The 22345-nt window shown below is 31.8% G+C and overlaps 1 protein-coding gene across 3 annotated transcripts in view; it reads left to right on the top strand.

Annotated features, from left to right (window-relative positions):
- The window catches only part of LOC127730409 (CAP-Gly domain-containing linker protein 3-like), a 58563-nt gene extending 40306 nt beyond the window's left edge, over positions 1-18257 (top strand). For all 3 annotated transcript variants that reach the window (XM_052238830.1, XM_052238820.1, XM_052238811.1), the window contains exons 8-13: positions 10341-10463; positions 11118-11241; positions 12525-12607; positions 13432-13471; positions 14283-14377; positions 14655-18257. In XM_052238830.1, the coding sequence (XP_052094790.1) occupies positions 10341-10463; positions 11118-11241; positions 12525-12607; positions 13432-13471; positions 14283-14377; positions 14655-14905 (716 nt within the window). In that variant the 3' untranslated portion in view covers positions 14906-18257. The remainder of the gene's footprint in view (positions 1-10340; positions 10464-11117; positions 11242-12524; positions 12608-13431; positions 13472-14282; positions 14378-14654) is intronic.
- The last annotated feature ends 4088 nt before the right edge of the window (positions 18258-22345 follow it).

Raw genomic sequence — 22345 nt, forward strand, 5'->3', positions numbered from 1 at the left:
TCAACTTTGTTTTGTTCTTTTTTTTGCCTTTTAGATTTGTTTTATTAGAGCTTCACTGATGAGTCTTTTGTAATCTGGCGTACAAAATGTAAGCCTGGTATCCTTGATGAGTTTTTTTTTTTTTTGTCGAGCCTGCGACATTTAGATCCAGAAAGCGAGACATAGAGATCCTAATTCCTCCATCTGTGTCATAATATAGGTTCAGTCTGTGGTTAAAGTTTCTTTTAGACATCAATAAATTTGTCAAACCTTCATGGAATTTAATGAAATTTGGACAGAAGCTTGTTTATGACCAAAATACAGTATCCAGAGCAAAATTTTGAAAATGGACTTAGTATTTTTATATAGTTAACAAGTAAATACAGTCTGGGGAAAAAGTTTGTTACACTTCAATTTCTTTGTCAAAGCTTCATAGAATTTTATGAAACTTTGGCAAAAGCTTTTCTTAAATTAAAAGATAATGTCTGAAACAACTTTTGAAAATATTTATTTTCATTTTTCCATATATTACTGATAAAGGGACATTTTTTTTTACAGTATTATATATTGAACAAGTAAATACAGTCTGGGGTTAAAGTTTGTTACACACCAATTACTTTGTCAAACCTTCATAGGATTTTATAAAACTTTGACAGAAACTTATAAAGTATAAATCTGGTGTATGGTAGTGAAAAATATTTCTATTTCCAATGATTTACTTTCTGTTTCAAACAACATTAATAAGACACCTAAAAAATCAGGCATCATAGTACCTGTATAAAAAGTATGACATCTGAATATATGGTATAAGTACACGGATTGTAGAAGGATTCAAGTAAAAGAATTGAATATAACAGAAAATTGCCCAAAATAATCAGAAATTACATTGTAATGCCCTGCTCATCAAATGAGAATTGGAAGCGAGGTTATTTCCCTTGAATCATTTACATAATTTGTCTGATTTATGTATAAATAACAAAATCTACCAGAGCCAACAGTTAGTTTAGATTGACTGGAACTGCTTCTTATTAGACCACCTGTTATGCTGTGTAAAACTGCGACAAAAACTGCATTACACAATCTTTGAACACACATGGACCATGTTCAAGGTCATTCAGCTGCAGAGAAACCAAAGAATAGCCTTAATATTATTCTGTGCACTTAAAGCACAAATCAACTGAACCACTTTAAAATTAGTGTATCTATGGAAAGGATGTGCAATTAGAAAACAGATGACACGAGAGCAATAGACACTTATTTTATAAAAGGTGACAAAATCAATAGATTGTTAACATCGGCTACTATACTGATTAAAAGTTATTTCTAAACCATTATCGTACATTTTTAGAAATTTTCCGTTGAATTATGTTATTTAAAATATGCATGCAAATACATAATAACTTATTTTCATTAGCTCACCTGGCCCACAGGGCCAAGTGAGCTTTTCTCATCACTTGGCATCCGTCGTCATCTGTTAACTTTTACAAAAATCTTCTCCTCTGAAACTACTGGGACAAATTTAACCAAACTTGGTCACAATCATCATTGGAATATCTAGTTTAATCGATGACCCTGTATGCCAACCAAGATGGCTGACATGGCTAATAAACAGCTGCGCCATGAGCGCATGATATGCCTGTCGCTTTTTCAAAGAATAAAGTTCAATAACTTCTCAATTTCATATCAGAAATTTATGAAAAACTAAAGGGAGGTTATCTTAATAGATATAAACCAGTCACCAAAGTTTCATGAAAACTGCTCAAAGCACTTTAAAGACATTGTCTGAAAACTGAAAAATCACCCCTTTTTATTATGCTACCGCCGTAGCGGAGGGGGCATTAAGTTTTACCCTTGTCCGTCTGTACGTCCCGAAATTGGTTTCCGTTCTCTAACTTTAGTTTGCCTCAACCAAATGTTATGAAACTTATACACAATGCTTATTACCACAAAACACAGATCAAGTTTAAATTTGGGTGGCGTAACGTTACTTTTACCTTTTCTAGAGTTATGCCCCTTTACAAATGGAAAAATTGCTTAATTTTTCATTTCCATTCTCCAACTTAAGTTTGTCTCCGTTCTCTAACTTAAGTTTGTCTCAAGCAAATATTATGAATCTTATACACAATGATTATAACCAGAAAACACAGATCAAGTTGGAATTTTGGTGGCGTCACTTTTACTGTTTTAGAATTATGCCCATTTACAAATGGAAAAATTGCTGAAATTTTCGTTTCTGTTCTCTAACTTAAGTTTGCCTCAACCAAATGTTATGAAACTTATACACAATGCTTATTACCACAAAACTCAGATTAAGTTTGAATTTGGGTAGCGTCACTTTTACCTTTCTTCAGTTATGTCCCTTTATAACATTATATGCATGCAGGGGCATCATCTGTGTCCTATGGACACATTCCCCATTTATTCATGAATAAAACCCCATAACTTGGAAACGTAAAATCTAAAATTTATAAAAATCAAAAGGGAGCTTATGTCAAAAGATATAAACAATTCACCAAAGTTTTCTTGCAAATTGGTGAAAGTGTTTTTGAGTAATTGTCTGAAAACTGGAAAATCCCCCTTTTTATACGACCGCAAAAAATTTTGCAGTCGTATATTGGTATCACGTTGTCGTCATCGTCCGAAGACATTTGGTTTCCAGACAGTAACTTTAGTATTAGTAAATAGAAATCTATGAAATTTAAACATACGGTTAATAACCACAAAAGGAAGGTTGGGATTGATTTTGGGGGTTATGGTCCCAACAGTTTAGGAATTAGGGGCCCAAATAAGCATTTTTCTAGTTTCATGACAATAACTTGTGGAACAGTGTATGGATCTCTCTGAAATTATACCACAAGTTTCCATACCACAAAGGGATGGTTAGGATTGGCTTTAGGGGGTTATGGCTCAAACGGTTTAGGAATTAGGGGCAAAAAAGTGAGAAAAAACAAGGGTGTCCTGGTTAATGGACAATTACTTAAGTACAAATTACAGTGTAAGGGAGGTAATTCAAACACAATTTTGAATTACCTCCCTTACACTGCTTTTAAATAGTGTATAAAGAATTTTTGTATTGTCTTGAGGTGATTAGCTGTCAATTCATTTTTAGAAGTTATTATTTTAATCATTTTAAAAATGCTGATTAAGGTAAATTAATGTATGTCATTTTCTATTTTATGACTCTTATGATGTATTTAAATGGGTTATTATGGTTGCAAACTCCATTGGAAATTTGAATTGAAATTATGACCATGACTGAGGAAAAGATTTTTTTTTTTTGGAAAAAAAGGGGGGAAGTTTAAATAAAAATTGTGGGGGGGACAATTTTTTCTCCTCAAGATTTCAGAAATCAAAACGAAAATATCCTTCAAATTTTTTTTTTTTTTTTTAAAAGGGAGGGGGGGGGGGTCAATTCACAACAGCATAGTGTATTGCACAAAAGGCAAAAAATTGAATATAAATTCAAATCATATAACCAATTCTAAGTTCTTTGACTACAGTTATTCTGTGTCAGAAACCTATGATGTGTCAAATATTTAATTACAATCCAAATTCAGACCTGTATCAAGTGCGAATATTGTGTCCATTTTTGCCAAAACTGTTCAGGGTTGGACCTCTGTGGTCGTATCCAGCTGCCCTGGGCGAAGTAATTTATTTAATGAATAAAACCCCTTAAATTGGAAACTTAAAATCTAAAATGTATAAAAACAAATGCAAATTGGTTAAAGCATTTTTATACGACCGCAAAACATTTTAGCGGTCGTATATTGGTATGATGTTGGCGTCGTCATTGTCCGAAGACACATTGGTTTTCGCACAATAACTTTAGTTTAATTGAATGGATCTTTATGAAATTTTACGCTAAGGTTCAATACCACAAAGGGATGGTTAGGATTTACTTTGGGGGGTAATGGCTCAAACCGTTTAGGAATTAGGGGCAAAAAAGGGGGAAAAACAAGGGTGTCCTGGTTAATGGACAAATACTTTAGTACAAAACATAATTTAAAGCAGTGTAAGGGAGGTAATTCAAATACATTATTTGAATTACCTCCCTTACACTGCTTTTAAATTATGTATAAAATAATGGTGAATGAACAATGAAGACAATTTAAAAGCAGTGTAAGGGAGGTAATCCAAATACAACGTTTTGATTACCTCCCTTACACTGCTTTTAAATTATGTTTGAAGAAATGCATATTTGTAAAGGAAGACCAGTAAAAATATCTGCAAATGTTGCATCTTCTTTTTTTAGTCCCCTACCGTCTGTCTGTCTATCTGTTTGTTCGTCTGTCTGTCCTTCTGTCAGTCCGGTAAATCAGTTTTCCACACTCAGGGAAGCAATTTATTGAGTTATTGTCTGACATGTTGATGACAGACAGACGGACGGACGGACAACGGTATACCATAATGCATCCTATAAACAGGCGTATTAAATTAGAACATAGGAGTCAAATGCAAGTTTTGTCTGCCATTTTGAAAACCGTTATAAATAGAGAAAATCTGACTAGAACAGAAATGTTCAGAATGTTGAGCTCTGCCAATTGTCCATATACATCAAAACTGTCAGACGACTTCTTATAGGAGTTATCGCCCTTAAATGACAAATAGTACCCTTTTTTTCATTTTTGCCTATTATTTGAAAACTATAATAGAGAGAAACTTTACATTGCAAAAATGATCTGCAAGACAAGTTCTACAAATAAGTTTACATGGTCAAAATTGTCAGTGGACTCCTTATAAGCCCTTTGATTTTTTCCTAATTTTTGCGTTTTTGCAGATAGAAACTTAAATAAGCAAAAATGATCAGCAAGACAAGATCTACAGTTTTTTTTAAAGTTAACAAGTAGATACAGTCTAGGTTTTAAGTTTGTTACACATCAATTACTTTGTCAAAGCTTCATAGAATTTTATGAAAATTTGGCAGAAGCCTTTTTACGATTAAGAGATATGTCTGAAGCAAACTTTTGAAATTTTTTTTTTTCATTTTCAATATTTTTTTGACGGATATCTTTTTTTCAGTTAACATTTACAAACAGTCTGGGATTAATTTTTTTTTTGACATGATGAATTTGTTAACCTTCATGGATTGTTATGAAACTTGGACAGAAGCTAATCTCCAAGACCAAGAAATAACATCAAAAGAAAAAGTTTGATTTTTTTTTTTAATTCTGTGCTTTACTGATAAATGGTCTCACTTTTTAAGTCAACATTACACTTTAACACTGACAGCAGCAATCGCAGGCGAGAAACAGGGTTCTGAGAAACTCCTTAATTTTTTAATTTTTTTTAGATAATTGCATCATAATCTTGCTACCCTAATTATGCTTTACTTCCCACCTGGCCTAAATTTTAAGTATCTTGTTCATAAAATTAATTGTAAAATTTGCCATTCTTTATATTTGTGCTTTAATTTTTATTAAAAATTTAACAGGTGAGAAAGTAAGTTACCTCTGTAAATGTTTCTATTTCAGAATTTGTCTCATTAAAAAGAACATCTGCTAGTTTGGAATATTTTTCAATCTTTGTTTAAGATTGATCCAAAATAATATGGGAACGAAGTTCCCAATAACAGAGAGCATTCAATAAAACAAAAAATCAATATACAAATGAACTAAAATCGTTAACTTTTTTTTAAACTATTATAACTTTTACTAAAAAATATTTTAGTATGAAAAAAATGTTACCTGAAGCAGATAGCATTTCTTTGTTTACATTGAAAATGATGTCATAAATAAAAGTCCTGACAACAGGAATTGGATATGTTTCCATATTTCAGTTACTTTTGATCAGACATTATGCTGTGAAATAATTGTTTGCAATTTGGTATAGAAGTATTTATTGTTAAGCCCTCATTCATGAGGTCAATGATGAAGGGTATCTCAAAAGTCACAGATTTTTTTTAAATTGTAGTGATTTTTCAATGTCATAATTTTTAAAATGAAAAACGGTATTTTGGTGACCTTACTGTAGTACATTTCTCTGCAGTCTTAATTTTGCAAAATGTTCAGTATTAAAAGAATTATTTCTACAGACTACATCATTTTTTACATGTAATATCTGCTTTATATTATACTTATTAAATGGTGAATTTTGGTAAATAGTGAGAAGCCTAAATTTACTAAAGTGTTTGGTGATAGATTGTTTTTCAATTAGCTCATTATTCGTGTCTCAAACAAAAATTTATGGAAAGTTGGTATAGACTGAATGGTCATATTTTTATCGTTATTTCATGTAAACTTTGCTCACACTTTTTAATTACCCTTTTCTGAACCTCTATGACCACTTGTTCTTCACGTGACTCTATTAATCGGAACCTCTCGGATTTTTACATAACGATCTAACGGTAGAGTACTTCCGCTTTGTCAGAGCGGTAAAATCAAGTTGAGTTCAGCAGTTCAATGTACCTGATCAAAGATGAGTAGTATATTATCAAACACTCCAACAAAGTTGATGGAAGCCGAAAGGTGTTTTAAGAGGGCTTGTGACGAGATCCTATCGCTGAACAGAAAGATCGAAGACTTTTCAAAGCGATACGACATGGCTAGAAGAGAAAACAGGCGATCGTACCGTTACAACCTCAGGTTGCAGATTGCAGTTGTCGAAGGTGTTCGAAACATGTTCTACGAATATGCTACCAAGAAGGCAGATGAAATTTCGGAGCTTCGATTTCAAGTCAACGTAGAGATGTCAGATGATGAAGATGATTTCAGTTCTCGTGGGTACTCCTTGTCAGCCGTACTGGACGACGATGAAGAGTCGTCACAAGAAGATTCTGACCACGACGATGAAGATGAAGTAGACGAAATGGAAGTCAGCTAAACCAACCAGCTTGAGGCTCCTTATTATAAAGGCTCTTTTAAGAGCCACACAAATATTTCAAAAAGAGTCTAAAATTGTTTTGCCTGATTATGTCGGACCAGTGTTCTCCCCAGGGTCTTAAAGCAACTGCGTCTTAACGTAATTAATAGTCCCTCCAACATTGAAGCACACAGCATGTTCAGTTAACAGAGCAGTTTAAAATTAACATATTCACATTAAACTTATTCCAAAGTTAAATGTTGAATTTATAGTCCTCCACTGGAAAACGTTGCACACACACACAATAACCATTTACAGGAATGTATATATAAGAATTTACGATAGAATGTATTATAAACATGGCACTGGCTACGGTTACATTGAAATGTAACAATAATAAAATAATTATTGTTACATTGGAGACTAATTGCCGGAATATAGGTTTGGGTAAGGAACTGATTAATTACGAATGTAACAATAATATTTGTGTCTACGGTTACATTGCGTTATTGTTACATTAAAGAATGCCACATACGCTAGATTTATTAAACTTTAACCTTCTATAGTTTTGATATGTACAAGATAATATTTGTAATAATGATAATGATAATAATAATATTATTTATATTCAACAAATAATGTGTTTAAATAGATTAAGTATTAATTGTTTTGATCATGTTGATGTTCTTAAAGATACTGCTACAGTTTAGTAATGCCAAAGGCGAAACATATAGTTTAATGGTTCATTGTTAAGAACTTGGACTGTGAAAAGTGTTCACTTCTATGTATTTAACTGCACACCTACACATATTACTGTCATTACACTTTGAACAATGGATGAAGCGATTGAAACTCAATTAAACAAAAATTTTAAAAATTGTATCCAATATTGTAAATATCAAATAAAAGTTTTCAAGTTTTATTTTAATACATATTTCTAGTCCCATTGTACATTGCAGTGCATTGAATAAATGACGACGCAACAATAACACAATGTAATGGTAGACACATATATTATTGTTACATTCGTAATTAATCGACTCCTTACCCAACCCTGTATTCCGGCAATTAGTCTCCAATGTAACAATAATTATTTTATTATTGTTACATTTCCATGTAACCGTAGCCAGTGTGGAATGTATTTGAAAATGCTGAATACTGAAGTCTACCAATGTCATGTTCATTGCAATGGAATTTTGGGGGTTATGGCCTAAACCATTTGGGAAAAAGGGGCCAAATCATTACTATTTTAATAATTTGTATAAATTGCTCATTTCTTGAGCAATTTCAAAGGGGTTTAATTCAGTCTTAAATTCTTGGGGTTCTTTATTGTGCTGAATCTAACCGTGTATCTAGATTATGGACCCTATTTTTAATTGGTCCACATTAAGGTCCAAAGTGTCCAAAATTAAACTTTTTTAACTTTAACAAATATTGAATTCAAGAGGTTTTTGATATGCTGAATCTAAACATGTATGTAGATTTTTGATGTTTGGCCCAGTTTTCAAATTGGTCCAAATTGGGATCCTAAATGAAACTTTGATGGGGTTCTTTAATATGCTGAATCTAACTGTGTTTAGATTTTGGATTTTTGGCCCCAGGCCCATTATTAAACTGGTCCACATTGAGGTTCAAAGGGTCCAAAATTAAACTTTGATTTCACAAAAAATAGATATAGCATCATCATATTCTAACTGTAGAAAATATGACACTTTGAAAATATTTCATATAAAAATTATTTTAGACCTGGAGAGTCACCTTTACCAGGTAAAAATTTTTTTTATTGAAGTATATTAAAGTATTAATATTTTTATTAAAATTTCAAGGTATTATAACTGTATTCATCATCCAATGTAAACAGATATACACATCAGTATAAATGTTCAAAATTTCATCAATGGATCAAACAGATTTCTTTTTGTCAACATCCACATCAACAGAATTATATGACTTCAATCTTTCCTTCTTTTTTTCTGTTCTCTTCTATTTACCTATAGATATGTTTAAACTTGTATACACATTCGTATCATCGTTCTTTTTATATTAGATTTATACACTTTTATTCCAACTTGGATGATATTAGAGGTACCTTTTTCAATCTTTCCTCATTCATAAATATTGCAATAAAACTCGAAAGATATTATTTTGACCTGCAGTTGGAGAACTTGTGTTGGTCAGAAAAACTGAAATATTCTTCAAAAGTTAAAGAGGAAAGGAGCACAACAGTTCTTTAAAGCAGTGTTAGCTGCCCAATTTATGACCACAGAATTGAATCAAACTCTCAAATTTCAATTATAACATACTAAAGCGTATATCATCCATATGAAACAATAATCAATGCATGAAATCTGTATAAAGTACCAATATTTTATGGATATTTTACAATAAAGACACCATCTAAATCAGACTAATTAACAATTAACATGACCTTTGAATATTGGTGTGTTATGAGACCTGATATAAATACAATAAAAGAAGAATGTGTCTGAGGACTCGATTACCCCTGTTCAAGCTTTGCAATTTTTCAAGTTAATAAGGGGCATAACTCTAGAACTCACTGCCAAAATTCAAACTTTGTCTGCTTGTTGTGGCTCTTAGGGTTGTGTATGAGTTCCATAAAATTTGGATAAGGAAAACATACCGGTAAGTTAGAGTGCAGAAATGAAAATGGGATGGACAGACGGAAGGACAGTCTGAGTTAAGGGTAACAGTTAATGCCCCCATTGCCTATGGAGGGGGGATAAATATGAATAGCTTCCTTGTAATGTTTTGTAGAGAAATGACCTCTGTCACACTAAATGTTTAGCTTCTTTGTTATGTTTCATTGAGAGATCACCATTGACACATAGTAAGGCTACCTTTTTTGATATAAATTTATTGAGAGATCACCTTTGACACATTGAAAGGCTACATACCTTCTTTGATAAGTTTTATTGAATGATAAATTCTGACACATTGAAATGTTAGCTTTGATATGTTTCATTGAGACATTGAAAGGTTAGCTTCCTTGTTATGTTATTTCAGATACATTGAAATGTTAGCTTCTTTGTTATGTTTCATTGTGAGATAAACTCTGACACACTTATAGGTTAGCTGCATTGCTGTGCCTCATTAAGAAAGCAACCTTGAAACACTGAAAGATAAACTTTTTTGACACATTCCCTGTTTCCATTCTCATTTTTATTCTGTGTATGTGTTACTTATTTATGCCCCCTTAGCAAGACAAAGGGGGCATTAAGCTTTACCCTTGTCTGTCTGTTAGTATGTCCCTAAATTGGTTTCTGTACTCTAACTTTAGTTTGCCTCAACCAAATACTATGAAACTTATACACAATGCTTATAACCAGTTTATAAATGGAAAATGGCTGAATTTGCCATTTTGCACTCCAACCTTACTGTGCCTCAACCAAATGTTATGAAACTTAAGCACAATGCTTATTACTACCAAACACAGATCAAGTACGAATTTGGGTGGCATCACTTTCACTGTTCTCAAGTTATGTCCCTTTATTGACTGGCATATTAACTATCTTATTTACATATATCAACTTCCTATGTTGCAGGATTGAAGGGTAGAGCACCATCGATAACAGATCTTGGTGATATAGAATATGGTGACAGAGTTATAGTTGCTGGACAACGTAAAGGAACTGTCAAATATGTTGGTGAATCAAAATTTGCACCAGGTTAGTAAAACAAATGTTATGAAATATTGATATATTTTCAGCTGAAGTATAATTGTTGGAAATAAAACATTCCAGGTTGAAATTGTCACATGGTTTTGTCTTTTTCACACAACTTCTCTCTATAAAAAAAGTGACAGTTGTTTCCCAGTGGATACTTATCTTTTGTTAGTATTTGAAAGATTAAACATTATTAATGATTAAGACATTTGTATGCAAAAAAATGAACATGGAAAGATGAAGATATTTGTGATCTTAACAATAAAACATACAATTAACAGTTACTAGAAATTCATGCACCCAGATCAAAGCAGATGATGTAAAAGTTTAAAAAAAATATAACTCTAAAATGACTGTACAATGTGAAAAAACCCCATGAAAAATGATATAAGATGTATTCATTGCACCCACCCTCCCTCACTCTCCTAGACCAACTGAGCTGTGTGATTCATGTCCAGTCATTCTCTGCTATAAACAATATAACTTTGATAATTAATAAACAATGAATCTTTCTAGTGGGGCAATTGAAACATAACTTGAGCAGAATCATCCTTAGGATGTCTCTTCAAAAATTTATCTCTACATGAAGTTCATGTAAGATAATGTAACATAGTAAGTACTTGTGACTGGTTGATTTCTTCCTTCTGTTTAACACAGGTATATGGTATGGTATTGAATTGGACCGTCCTGTTGGGAAAAATGATGGATCAGTAAATGGGGAGCGATATTTTCAGTGTAAAACTAAACATGGTGTATTTGCTCCTCTCTCCAGAATACAGAAGTAAGTCTAACTCCTCCATGTAATGGACAGAAATTACCGTTTCCCAAATATTTAAAAAAAAAGAGTACATATTAATCATGATGTTGTATTTAAGTTTACATATGTAGTTAAAAAAAGTAAACATTAATCATGATGTTGTATTTAAGTTTACATATGTAGTTAAAAAAAAGTACAAAGCATTCAAATTTTCAAGCAACAGCTTGAAGTTGTATTTGTGATGAAGTTCTAAGGGAAAAAAATTGTGTTTGTGTTTGAAATGTTTTGGAAATGGTTTTGTTTTTTAAAGGCTACTGATATTCATGACTTAGAGAACTGTAAAAGTACATTGAAAAACAATTTTCAGTGATCATTGGCCACACAATAGTTTCAATTTATTGTTTTGCATTTCAATTAACAGGGATATAAATAACCATCATGAATAAAATTGCCAATAAATACTTTAAACCTGGTATCTTAAAAGTTTTATTTTTGTGATCAATTGTTATCTGAAATAATAAAAAGTTTTGTAATAAAATAAGTCTTCCAACTTTTTATATACAATGGAAATTTTTGAATAAATTATGTAAGCTCAGTTCTTTAAAACATTGTAAAATAAGATGGATAAAAAAATTGATATTATCAAATTCAGTAGTTTTACACACATGGTATGTTTATACCCAATGCAACATAGGTGTAGTCACATGATACCGATGATATGCTTTGACTGTGATAATAGGTTAGTTTTGTAAGTACTGGTACTTGAACATGTATACACACACCGTTTTAGATCTAAAATACAATGAATCAGCTTTGAAGTCTTGCTGTACACTGATAAGAGATGTAACTCTTGACAATATTTGTTAGTTTATAATCAGATATTTGCATGAACACATTTAATAAAAAATTACAACATGGTTCCAAAAATAAAAGTGGTTCTTTCACATACAATTTCTTGTTATGGGAGTTATAGCTATTATAAATGCATATATAGATTTGATTATCTAAGAATTTTGATGTTTGGAAATACTGGGGTTTTTTATCTGTAGAAGTCCAGTGGTTAACTGCTTCAGTTAATGCATGTAAAGAGTCCTTAAAAATACACACACATAACAAGCTATAAATCATCCAGAGTCTTTAACACTTAGGAATAAATATAACAGAAATAATGCAAAATCTGCAATAAAAACCCAATTTTCCAAATCACGAAAAACATTAAGATGTGACAACCACTGGTGAGGTTCCTGAAAGTTATTTCTAAAACCAGTTGAATAGATTGTTTTCACCTGAATTTGTTTCTATTTAAGGTTAGGAGATAGAAGATTTAGTTCAAGTGAATCATTAGATGCCATAAGTTGGGGAGCTGTATCAGAGAAGGTGGACAGAAGGAGTAAGTTGTTCTATTATTTTATTTCACTGGATGACAATCAAAGGGATGTCAAACTGTGTTTAAGAAATTTGTTTTAAAGAATAAATATAGGATAAAAAGAGGCAGAAGATACTAGGGGACAATACAATATAAGTACCGGTACCTAGAAAACAAAAACAATGGCCACAAAAGGGCATCAGTACAGTGATTACTAGCCTGTCATCATTTACAACCGTGCCCATGACTACAATCTTAATTGACAAGGATTGCCTGCTTTCCTGCAAAAGGTCGTTAGCTCTCTTACCCTGGGTTCTTTCACCAATAAAAACTTGCCACCACAAGATAGCCATGTTACCACCAGAAGATAGCCATGTTAGCTGGTTGTGGTGTTAAACACAAACAAACAAACAAAAAACAAACTTTGGCCAAAAACAAAATCAACAGTGTTCAACACACTAACAACATCTCACCTACAAAAATATTGGGTGAACGAAGGTATTCTTGAATGGGTAAGCAGATCCTGCTCCCCTAGTTGCACCTTTCTTATTGCTCATGGCAAGTAAAAATTTGATAAGTCACAATCATGGTAAAAAGGATAGGATTCTGGTTATGATATTAAGCATGAAAAAAAAATGTTAGATAAAACTAATTCAGTAAGTGAAAATACATTTTAAAAATTACCTTTACATATAATAAATTAAAAAGATGAATAAAGTATCAAAAGAATTAAACAGAAGGTGTTTTATACCTTCATACATTAGTTTCTGTGACAGCCTTTTAATATTCAATCTTCAAAGTCAAAATTAGTAGTACATTTTTTTAAATAGATTTGAATATATTTTCAGGTGGTTCATTTACTGGCAGATCAAGAACTCCAATTAAAAGGTACATGTTAATAGATTGATAAGATTTCTTTTTATTATAAAAGTAAATCAATTATTAGAACGGATATTACGGTAGTTGAGTATATATTATACAACATAAAATGAGATACAAAGATGTCCAGGAGGTCATTGCTTTTACAAATGTTTCCCCCTACATATACAAGGAATATATGATTGAGATAGCCCATCAATTAAAAAAAAACAAGAGAACAGTTATTCTAAATCCTCTAAGTATAGGATTTTAAAATTGGATGATCCATTTTAATCTTAATATTATAGCAGATTTACTGGATTTGAAGAATTACAGCTAAACTATTTGTGTATGCAGTTTTCATGATGAACTTTTGAAGCCTTAGGCGAGACACTCATTTTTTAAAAATTTTTGTATATACATTCTATTGGCCTGTAGTAGAAATTCTTACAAGCCTGGGTCGGTATGCCTGTGGGCAAGTACGAAGACTGAATATGTAGATAGTTGGTGTACTATAAAAAGAATATTTTGCATGCTTATTTAGGTGAACATGGATTTTTTATTACCTAAACAAAGTGGCCAAGCAGTTTTTTTGCTAATCCTTTGTTTCACATATATTCTATTATTTAATTGGCTAATATTGACAGTTGCTACTCTTCCATTAGTTAGAAAACAAATGCAATATTTACCTAACAAAGAAGCAAACTGGATTTTATGGATGTTTGCTCACAGTCTCAAATAGATAAGCTTGTATAATTAGATAGATGACATTTTTGAATATGTATAAGTTCAGAACCCGTAGATTGTCATGTCAATGAAACTAAAAATATTCTTTTTACAGACCAAAAAGTGGCCACAGCATATCAAGAACTCCTGGATCTAGTTCAGAGTTTAAATTAGAAGTAGGCATGAGTGTGTTTTGCAATAATGAATTAGGTATGTTATATTGTATAGACAGGAATTGAATTGTCTTGAAAAATATGTAATGGCATTTGTGCCAACAAATGTAATGATATTAATTTATTAACACTATAAAAGAGTCTTCAATTACCTTCACTTTTTAATATTTTTTAGAAATGTTTCAGTTATATTAATACTTGCATTAAGGCCATACTAAGTATTTGATATACTTTGCATTATTATTAAAACTAGACTTTTATTATTTTTGAGTTATTACTGATTCACATTATTATAATCTGTTAAAATATTTCAGGTATTGTAAGGTACATTGGCCCTGCAGAATTTGGTGAAGGGCTATGGGTTGGCGTGGAATTACGAACTCCAAAAGGTAAAAATGATGGAAGTGTTCAAGAAAGACGTTACTTTACATGTAAACCAGATCATGGACTACTTGTACGACCAAATAAAATAACTGTTCGGGGAATCAATGGTGCCAAATTACTAGGAGATTACTTTGGGTCCAAGGAAGGAACACCTGAAGATGTTCGGACTGATGGAAGATAATTGGTCATGTGATATTGGAAGTCTTCAAAATGCAATCAAATACATTTCTACCTTCAATATTTATGAATTGTATATTTAAAATGTCTCATTTCATTTTCCTTATTTTTAGAATAATGGAGTTAGGTTTCACTTGATTCTCAATATTTATATTTGTCTGTATAGTATCATTTTTATGTTCTATGGTATATAAGTTCAGATAATCTTTTTATTGTTAAGAATTGTAAACAGTTAAGGATAACAAAATTGTTAGTTACAAGTTGAATTTACAATTATTAACGACAATATTCAGTTACATTGTTGTGTTGAAGCATCACTGACGAAGGGAAATAAAAATGAAAATTTTCCGAAATGTATGTTTGAAGAGTTCAAATAAAATAACCCTTTGCATACTAGATTTATTATTTGATATTTAAGTCCCGATGCTCTGGATAATATTTCAAGAAGACTGTAATAGAATTGAAATGTGTTAGTCTCTCATAAGATGGAACAACAATTCTCAACATTTTATACATTAGGGCTGTTCCAAAATTAATCAGGTGCGGGCGTGGGAGGCACTCAAAATAACTAAATATTGGTGGTTGCTTTTTCCTTAGAATTTTGTAAGAATTAAACATGTAAGTAAAATGAAAATTTTTATTTTATGGGTGGTTGGGGTCTTTAAAAAAGTGCCTTCCAATCCCCCCATGTGCGTATTTCCGGAACATCCCCTTCTCTAATAATAGGGAAATTTTACATAAGGATCTGCTTTCGTATTGTTACAATATTCAATTTAAGAAAATATTATACTTTTGCACAAACTATGTTGTCATGTAATCAGTTAATGCTAATATTCATTGATATGAATTTTTTTCCTAGGTCAATTTTTGAATTTGAACTCTTCATATTAAAATATCAACTAGAATAGTTTTGTGGTAATGAAATTTACATGTTGCTTTTGATTTCAGTTTTCGTTTTCGGAAATCAGTTACCATGTAATGACTATTCACTTAAAATTTAATTTAATTTAAAAATTTATGATACAAAGAAGTAGTACAGTTATTATTGATTTAAGATTTATATACATTTTTATACTGTACATAAACATACATCTGGTGAAATGTTTTACGAAGTATTTACAGCTTGTTTATATCTTTTTATGATATTTGATTCGTAAAATAAGACATCAAATGATTTGGTAATGATTTTAAGATGATTTTTTAACAAGAATTCTCTCAACAGACAGCTGTCAATTTTGTGCAGAAAATCATGTCCTTTGCATGCCAATATATATATATATATATATAAATCCAGTTACATGTTGCATTTATTTCTAAATTTCTGTGGTTTACTGATTATGTTAATTTTTTTTATTTAATTTTTAGCTTATATTTTATTTTCTCATTAATCATTATAAAACCATTCCAGTGATATGAAAAATTTCAAAAGCTTCAATAGCTATAATCATAGCAGAATGTTATGTTGTCATAGCTGTATGTATTATTATTGTTTTGATAGATCTATAATTATAGCTAGAGTAAAAAGATGGGAAGGTATCAAATGACTAATTTATTACCTGAATTCAGACATTGCTGAGTGTCAACAAATCATCCATTTTGGTCTCTTCTGATTATTACACACATTTAAGGCTATGATATCAATATTCAAATCTTTATATTTCATCTTTTCTGATGTGATTTTAACTTGTTATCATAAATGGGTTTAAGAGAGATCAGCAAAAGTTTTCAATGTTGCTTAATATTGACATATCAATAATATCAGATATCAATACCAACCTTATCCAACAACTGTGTTCACCAGAAACAATTGTCTGTATGGTAACTTAGCTTTGCTTTGTCCAATAATTTGTCTACATTTGTGCTATTGGCCAGAAATACAGGCTATGATGGCAGCTATCCTTTATATTATTCCGAAGTTCTTCACTTTAAATAGGTAATTAAGAAAATGTGTAGTCTTCGGATAATATCAGCAAGCACAAGTTTTCTTTGGATAACAGTGTTAACATTTTAGGAATTAATAATTGACCGATACAGGCTGACCTAGATTTCACTAAGACACTTTACGTTGATCAAAAATTGTCAAATTGTGATATATATATATACACTACATAGATTTCAGGGTTATAGGTTGACTATGAAAATCTTTTTTATTAATATATTCATAACATGATAATGAACTTCAACAAATTGTACATCGTCAACCTTATTTGGCAATATTTTTTTCCCATTGAATTGCAAAAATTGTTATTTCTATAAACTGCTGACACATAGAATTATCTGGTATTAATATATGCTTCTTTGGTTATTTTTTGAGAGTTTTATATTTAGAATTTAATTAGCAAGTATTATATTTGCTCTTTGAGTACCAACATGGGACCAAGGTACTTGCATCATTGATGTGTAATGAGTAATAATTTATTTTACTTTTGACCAGCTTTTTCTTTTTTATTTGCAGAAGAGCTTGCACATACATTCCTTTTTTTTCCTTTTTTAAAAATTTTTGTAAATGCTTTTATAGCAGCTGGTGCTGCAATTATTGTTAAATTCATCAGTGTTGTAAAATTTTCTGAAAAAGAAACAAAAAAAATCTCTCACACAATATTGTTTATGTCACAGTGATTTATTTATACATATAACTGCCTGTTCCTCTCGTTTGATTACCTGGCCTTCATTTCACAAAAAATCTTGATTCAAAAAGTCTTTTCAATTCAGTATACTTATGATCAATTTTAGGCATAGTATTTTTTTGTGAAACTGGAACCTTGTACTGCCACACATACCATCCACATATATTTATACTCATGATTCTGGTGCTTATATCATGAATAATTTGTGAGAAAAAATAGTCAAACTTTGTTAAGATCAAATTTATCTTAGTTGTCTCTCTATTGATTTTTGGAGATACTTTCAACATATATTTATTATGTGCTTTTATACAGTTTTTGTTCAACTAGGTCATTATCTTAACCAGCTTAAAATTTTGCATTTCAGTCCAAGTGTTAACATTTTATTTGGTTTATAAAGGGAAAGGCATATGTGTTTTACAAACACATTATTAAGTTGAATTGGCCTTGTGGTATTTTTAGTTGAAACCAAGGAATAGATTGACCTATGTTTCCATACAATTATTGTTGATGTTTTAGATGTAGTTTTTATTGAGGAAACACAAGATGACTTTATAACTTATACAATGATTCAGCAAAATTTTTATACAAATGAAATTATTAACTGGAAAGAACTTGATATAAAATTGTTTTGTTTTGCTTGATTTTATTTGTATGAAATTGGATACATAATTTGTTAAATGCATGAGAAAGGAAAAATTAAAAAAAAAAATTCTATAAAAATCATAAAAAGATGTTCTGTCTTTATTAGCCTTTATCTCAATTAATGAGAAGTACCATGTGAAATTACCCTCATGTCTGACCAGGGTAACATATAGATTTTTGTCTTGCCTTCGAGAAAAGTTGCAGAATGTGAGACATAGGGATTACTCTCTGATGGCAGCATAAACTATTTGTTTAAAGCTTAATATTTCAGAAGGTAAAAGACCTGGATGATTTATACCTTGTATTCAGATGCCTTATGTTACAAAGTTTCAGTCTGTCGTATGTCCATTGTCCTTAATCCTATTTTCTTGGTTCAGCAACTGTTTGAATAAAATATATAACTTTTTTGTCATGTGAAATACTCACTTATTATGTGTAATAGGATAATTATATTTGGTATATGGGATCCTTGCAAGGTATGCATGTCTTGTCAGATAGGGTTCACCTGACCTACACCTCATTAGATAGATTAATGATCGTAGAGGTTAAGTTATTGTGGTCAAGTTCGTTAATCAGATACTATAAGTAATAGGTCAACTATATTTGCCGTGTGGCATGATTGTAAGGTGTACGTGTTCATCTGACCTTGACCTCATTTTAAGGGTTTATTGCTCAATGTTAAGTTTTTTAGTCTGTTTCTCGGATACTATAAGCAATATGGCAACTATATTTGGTGTTTGGAATGATTGTTAGGTGTACAAGTCTGTCTAGCAGGGTTCATCTGACCTTGACCTCATTTTTATGGTTCATTAGTCAATGTTAAGTTTGTATGGTTTAGTACAAATTCAGAAATTATTGCTATTTTTGTCGAGCCTGCGACTTCTGTCGAAGAAAGCAAGACATAGGGATAGTGATCCGGCGACGGCAGTGTTAAACTATTCTTGCCAGATTTTTTGAAACTCAGTGCCGATCAATTATTTTTAAAAGAGTTATGCCCTTGGAAATATTATTTATATGGAAAATTGTATCATTAGCGCTCTTATTTGTACAATTCTTGCCAGATTTTTAGGAAACTTATATCATAGGTTAATATGAGCAATGTCTTGGATGAGTTCAAAAAATCAGTGCCAATTAATTATTTTTAAAAGAGTTACATTGCCACCAGACATCTAAAGTGTGTTGTTGGATTGCCAGACATCTCAATCAGCAATGTCTCATTTATTTATGTCCCCCAGCAACGGACATAGAAATACAGGGTGTCCATCCGTCCGTCCGGTCTTGTTAGGATTCTCACATGTACAATTCTTGCCAGATTTTTATGAAACTTATATCATAGGTTTATATCCGCAATGTCTTGGACGAGTTCGAAAATCAGTGCCAATCAATTTTTTAAAAAGAGTTATGCCCCTTGGAAACATTGATTTATATGGAAAATTGCATTGTTAGTGCTCTCCCATGTACACTTTTTACCAGATTTTTATCAAATTCATCAAAGGTATATAACAGCAATGTCTCAGACAATTTAAAAAATAAGTGCCAATCAAAATTTCTAATGAGATTCCCTTGGAAATATTAAATATATCTGAAATTGCTCTCAAGTCTTCAACTCTCTAGTAAGATAGTTTTAAAAAGTTTTAAAGAACAAAAAAAATTTTTTTTAGTTATTGTCCTTGGACAGATCAGATGAAATTTGTGCAAAAGCGGGGGATTGATTGATTGATTGATTGTTGTTTAACGCCACTTACACACTTTTATTTCGTGGCAGTCAGTTTTTATTGGTGGAGGAAGCCGGAGTGCCCAGAGAGAACCACTGACCTTCAGTAGGAAAACTGACAATCCTAGTCAATTAAAATTAGAGTCGAGTGCACCTGCCCCGTGCGGGATTCGAACTCACAACATCAGTGTTGACTGGCTTGTGATACAGTAGTTTGACTACTTAGACCACTCAGCCACTGAGGCCCCTGCAATGCGGGGAAAATTGGATTTTTTATGAGTAATAGGATTTCTATATTTGGTATGTGGGTTCCTTGCCTGTCAGACAGTTTTCACCTCATTTCATAGATCAGTGAACAAGGTTTTCGTGGTCGAGTCCATATCTCAGAAACTATAAGCAATAGGTCTTCTATATTTGGTGTATGGAATGATTGTAAGTTGTATATGTCTGTCTGGCAGTTATCATTTAACCATGACCTCATTTTAATGGTTCATTGGTCAATATTAAGTTTTCCTGGTTAAGTTTGTTTTTTAGATACTATATGCAATAGGTCAACTATGTTTAAAGCATGTAATCATTGTAAGGTGTACATGTCTGTCTGGCAGGGTTCATCTGACCTTGACCTCATTTTTATGGTGCATTGATCAATGTTACGTTTTCATGGTTTGGTCTGTTTTTTCTTGTATACTATAAGCAATAGGTCAACTATATTTGGTGGGTACAATGATTTTAAGGTGTACATGTATTTCTGGCTTACTTTATCTGACCTTGACCTCATTTTCTTTAATCATGTTCTGTTTATGTGACATCTGTAGTAAAACCTTATATTTAGTACTATCAACATTAATCAATGGTCAGTAAAGCAGGCGAGACATTTCAGCGTGTGCACTCTTGTTTAAAGGACAAAGAAGAATGTGTCCACAGTACACGGATGCCCCACTCGCACTATCATTTTCTATGTTCAGTGGACCGTAAAATTGGGGTCAAAACTCTAATTTGGCATTAAAATTAGAAAGATCATATCATAAGGAACATGTGTACTAAGTTTCAAGTTGATTGGACTTCAACTTCATCAAAAACTACCTTGACCAAAAACTTTAACCTGAAGTGGGACAGTATTATTTTCTATGTTCAGTGGACCGTGAAATTGGGGTCTAAACTCTAATTTGGCAACTTTAACCTGAATTGAGACAGACAGACAGACGGACGGACGGACAGAAGAACTGATGGACGGACAGAAAAACAGACGCACAGACTGAAAAACATAATGCACCTAGGTGGGGCATTAAAAGCAAGATTTATTATTGCAATATCAGGAAAATCTTTATACACTTATATGTGTCAAATACAGAATGCGAGTTCTGATTATTGTGAGTAACACCCAATCGCATTATTCGCAATAACAAAAACCTTGCATTAATTTCTGAATTAACAGTATGTCTATTTCTCAGATACTATAAACAATAGGTCAACTATATTTGTTGTATGGAATGATTACATGGTGTAAATGTTGTCTGGCAGGGTTCATTCTACCTAGACCTCATTTTTAAGGTTCGGTCAATCTTCAATTTTCAATATAAGGTCTGTTTTTAGATCACCGGGGCCCGAAGGGCCCTATGTAAGCTTATGCCATCACTTGGCGTCCGGCGTCTGTCGTCGTCGTCTGTCGTTGTCTGTCGTTGTCTGTCGTCGTCTGTCGTCGTAAACTATTTCAAAAATCTTCTCTGAAACTACTGGGCCAAATACCTTCAAACTTTAACTAAATGTTCCTTAGGGTATCTAGTTTATAAATTGTATCCAAAGTTTTGATCCATTGACAAACATGGCCGCCATGGCTAAAAATAGAACATAGGGGTCAAATGCAGTTTTTGGCTTATATCTCAAAAACTAAAGCTTTTAAAGCAAATCTGATATTGGGTAAAATTGTTCAATTGGTCAAGATCTATCAGCTCTGAATTTTCAGACGAATCGAACAACCCATTGTTGGGTTGCTGCCACCGAATTGGTAGTTTTAACAAAATTTTGCAGTTTTTTGTTATTATTTTGAATATTATTATAGATATATATAAACTGTAAGCAGCAATAATGTTCAGCAAAGTAAGATCTACAAAAAAGTTAATATGACCAAAATTGTCAATTGACCCCTTAAGGAGTTATTGCCCTTTAAAGACAATTTTACACAATTTGTTCATCAAGTTTGCTAACATTAAAAAAATCTTCTCCTCTGAAATACAGGTGAGCGATTCAGGTTCTTGAGAGCCTCTTCTTTAAGATATTATATGTAACAGGCTAAATACATTTGGTGTATGGTGATTGTAAAGTGTACATGTCTGTCTGGTAGGGTTTATCTGACCTTGACCTCATTCACATAGATCATTGATAATGTTAAAATTTATGTGATACTTAACACAATAAAACCCTTCATAATACAGGCTTTCAACTTAGATATAATAACTTCATG

Source organism: Mytilus californianus, unplaced genomic scaffold, assembly GCF_021869535.1.
Source record: "Mytilus californianus isolate M0D057914Y unplaced genomic scaffold, xbMytCali1.0.p SCAF_1, whole genome shotgun sequence".
Lineage (NCBI taxonomy): Eukaryota > Metazoa > Mollusca > Bivalvia > Mytilida > Mytilidae > Mytilus > Mytilus californianus.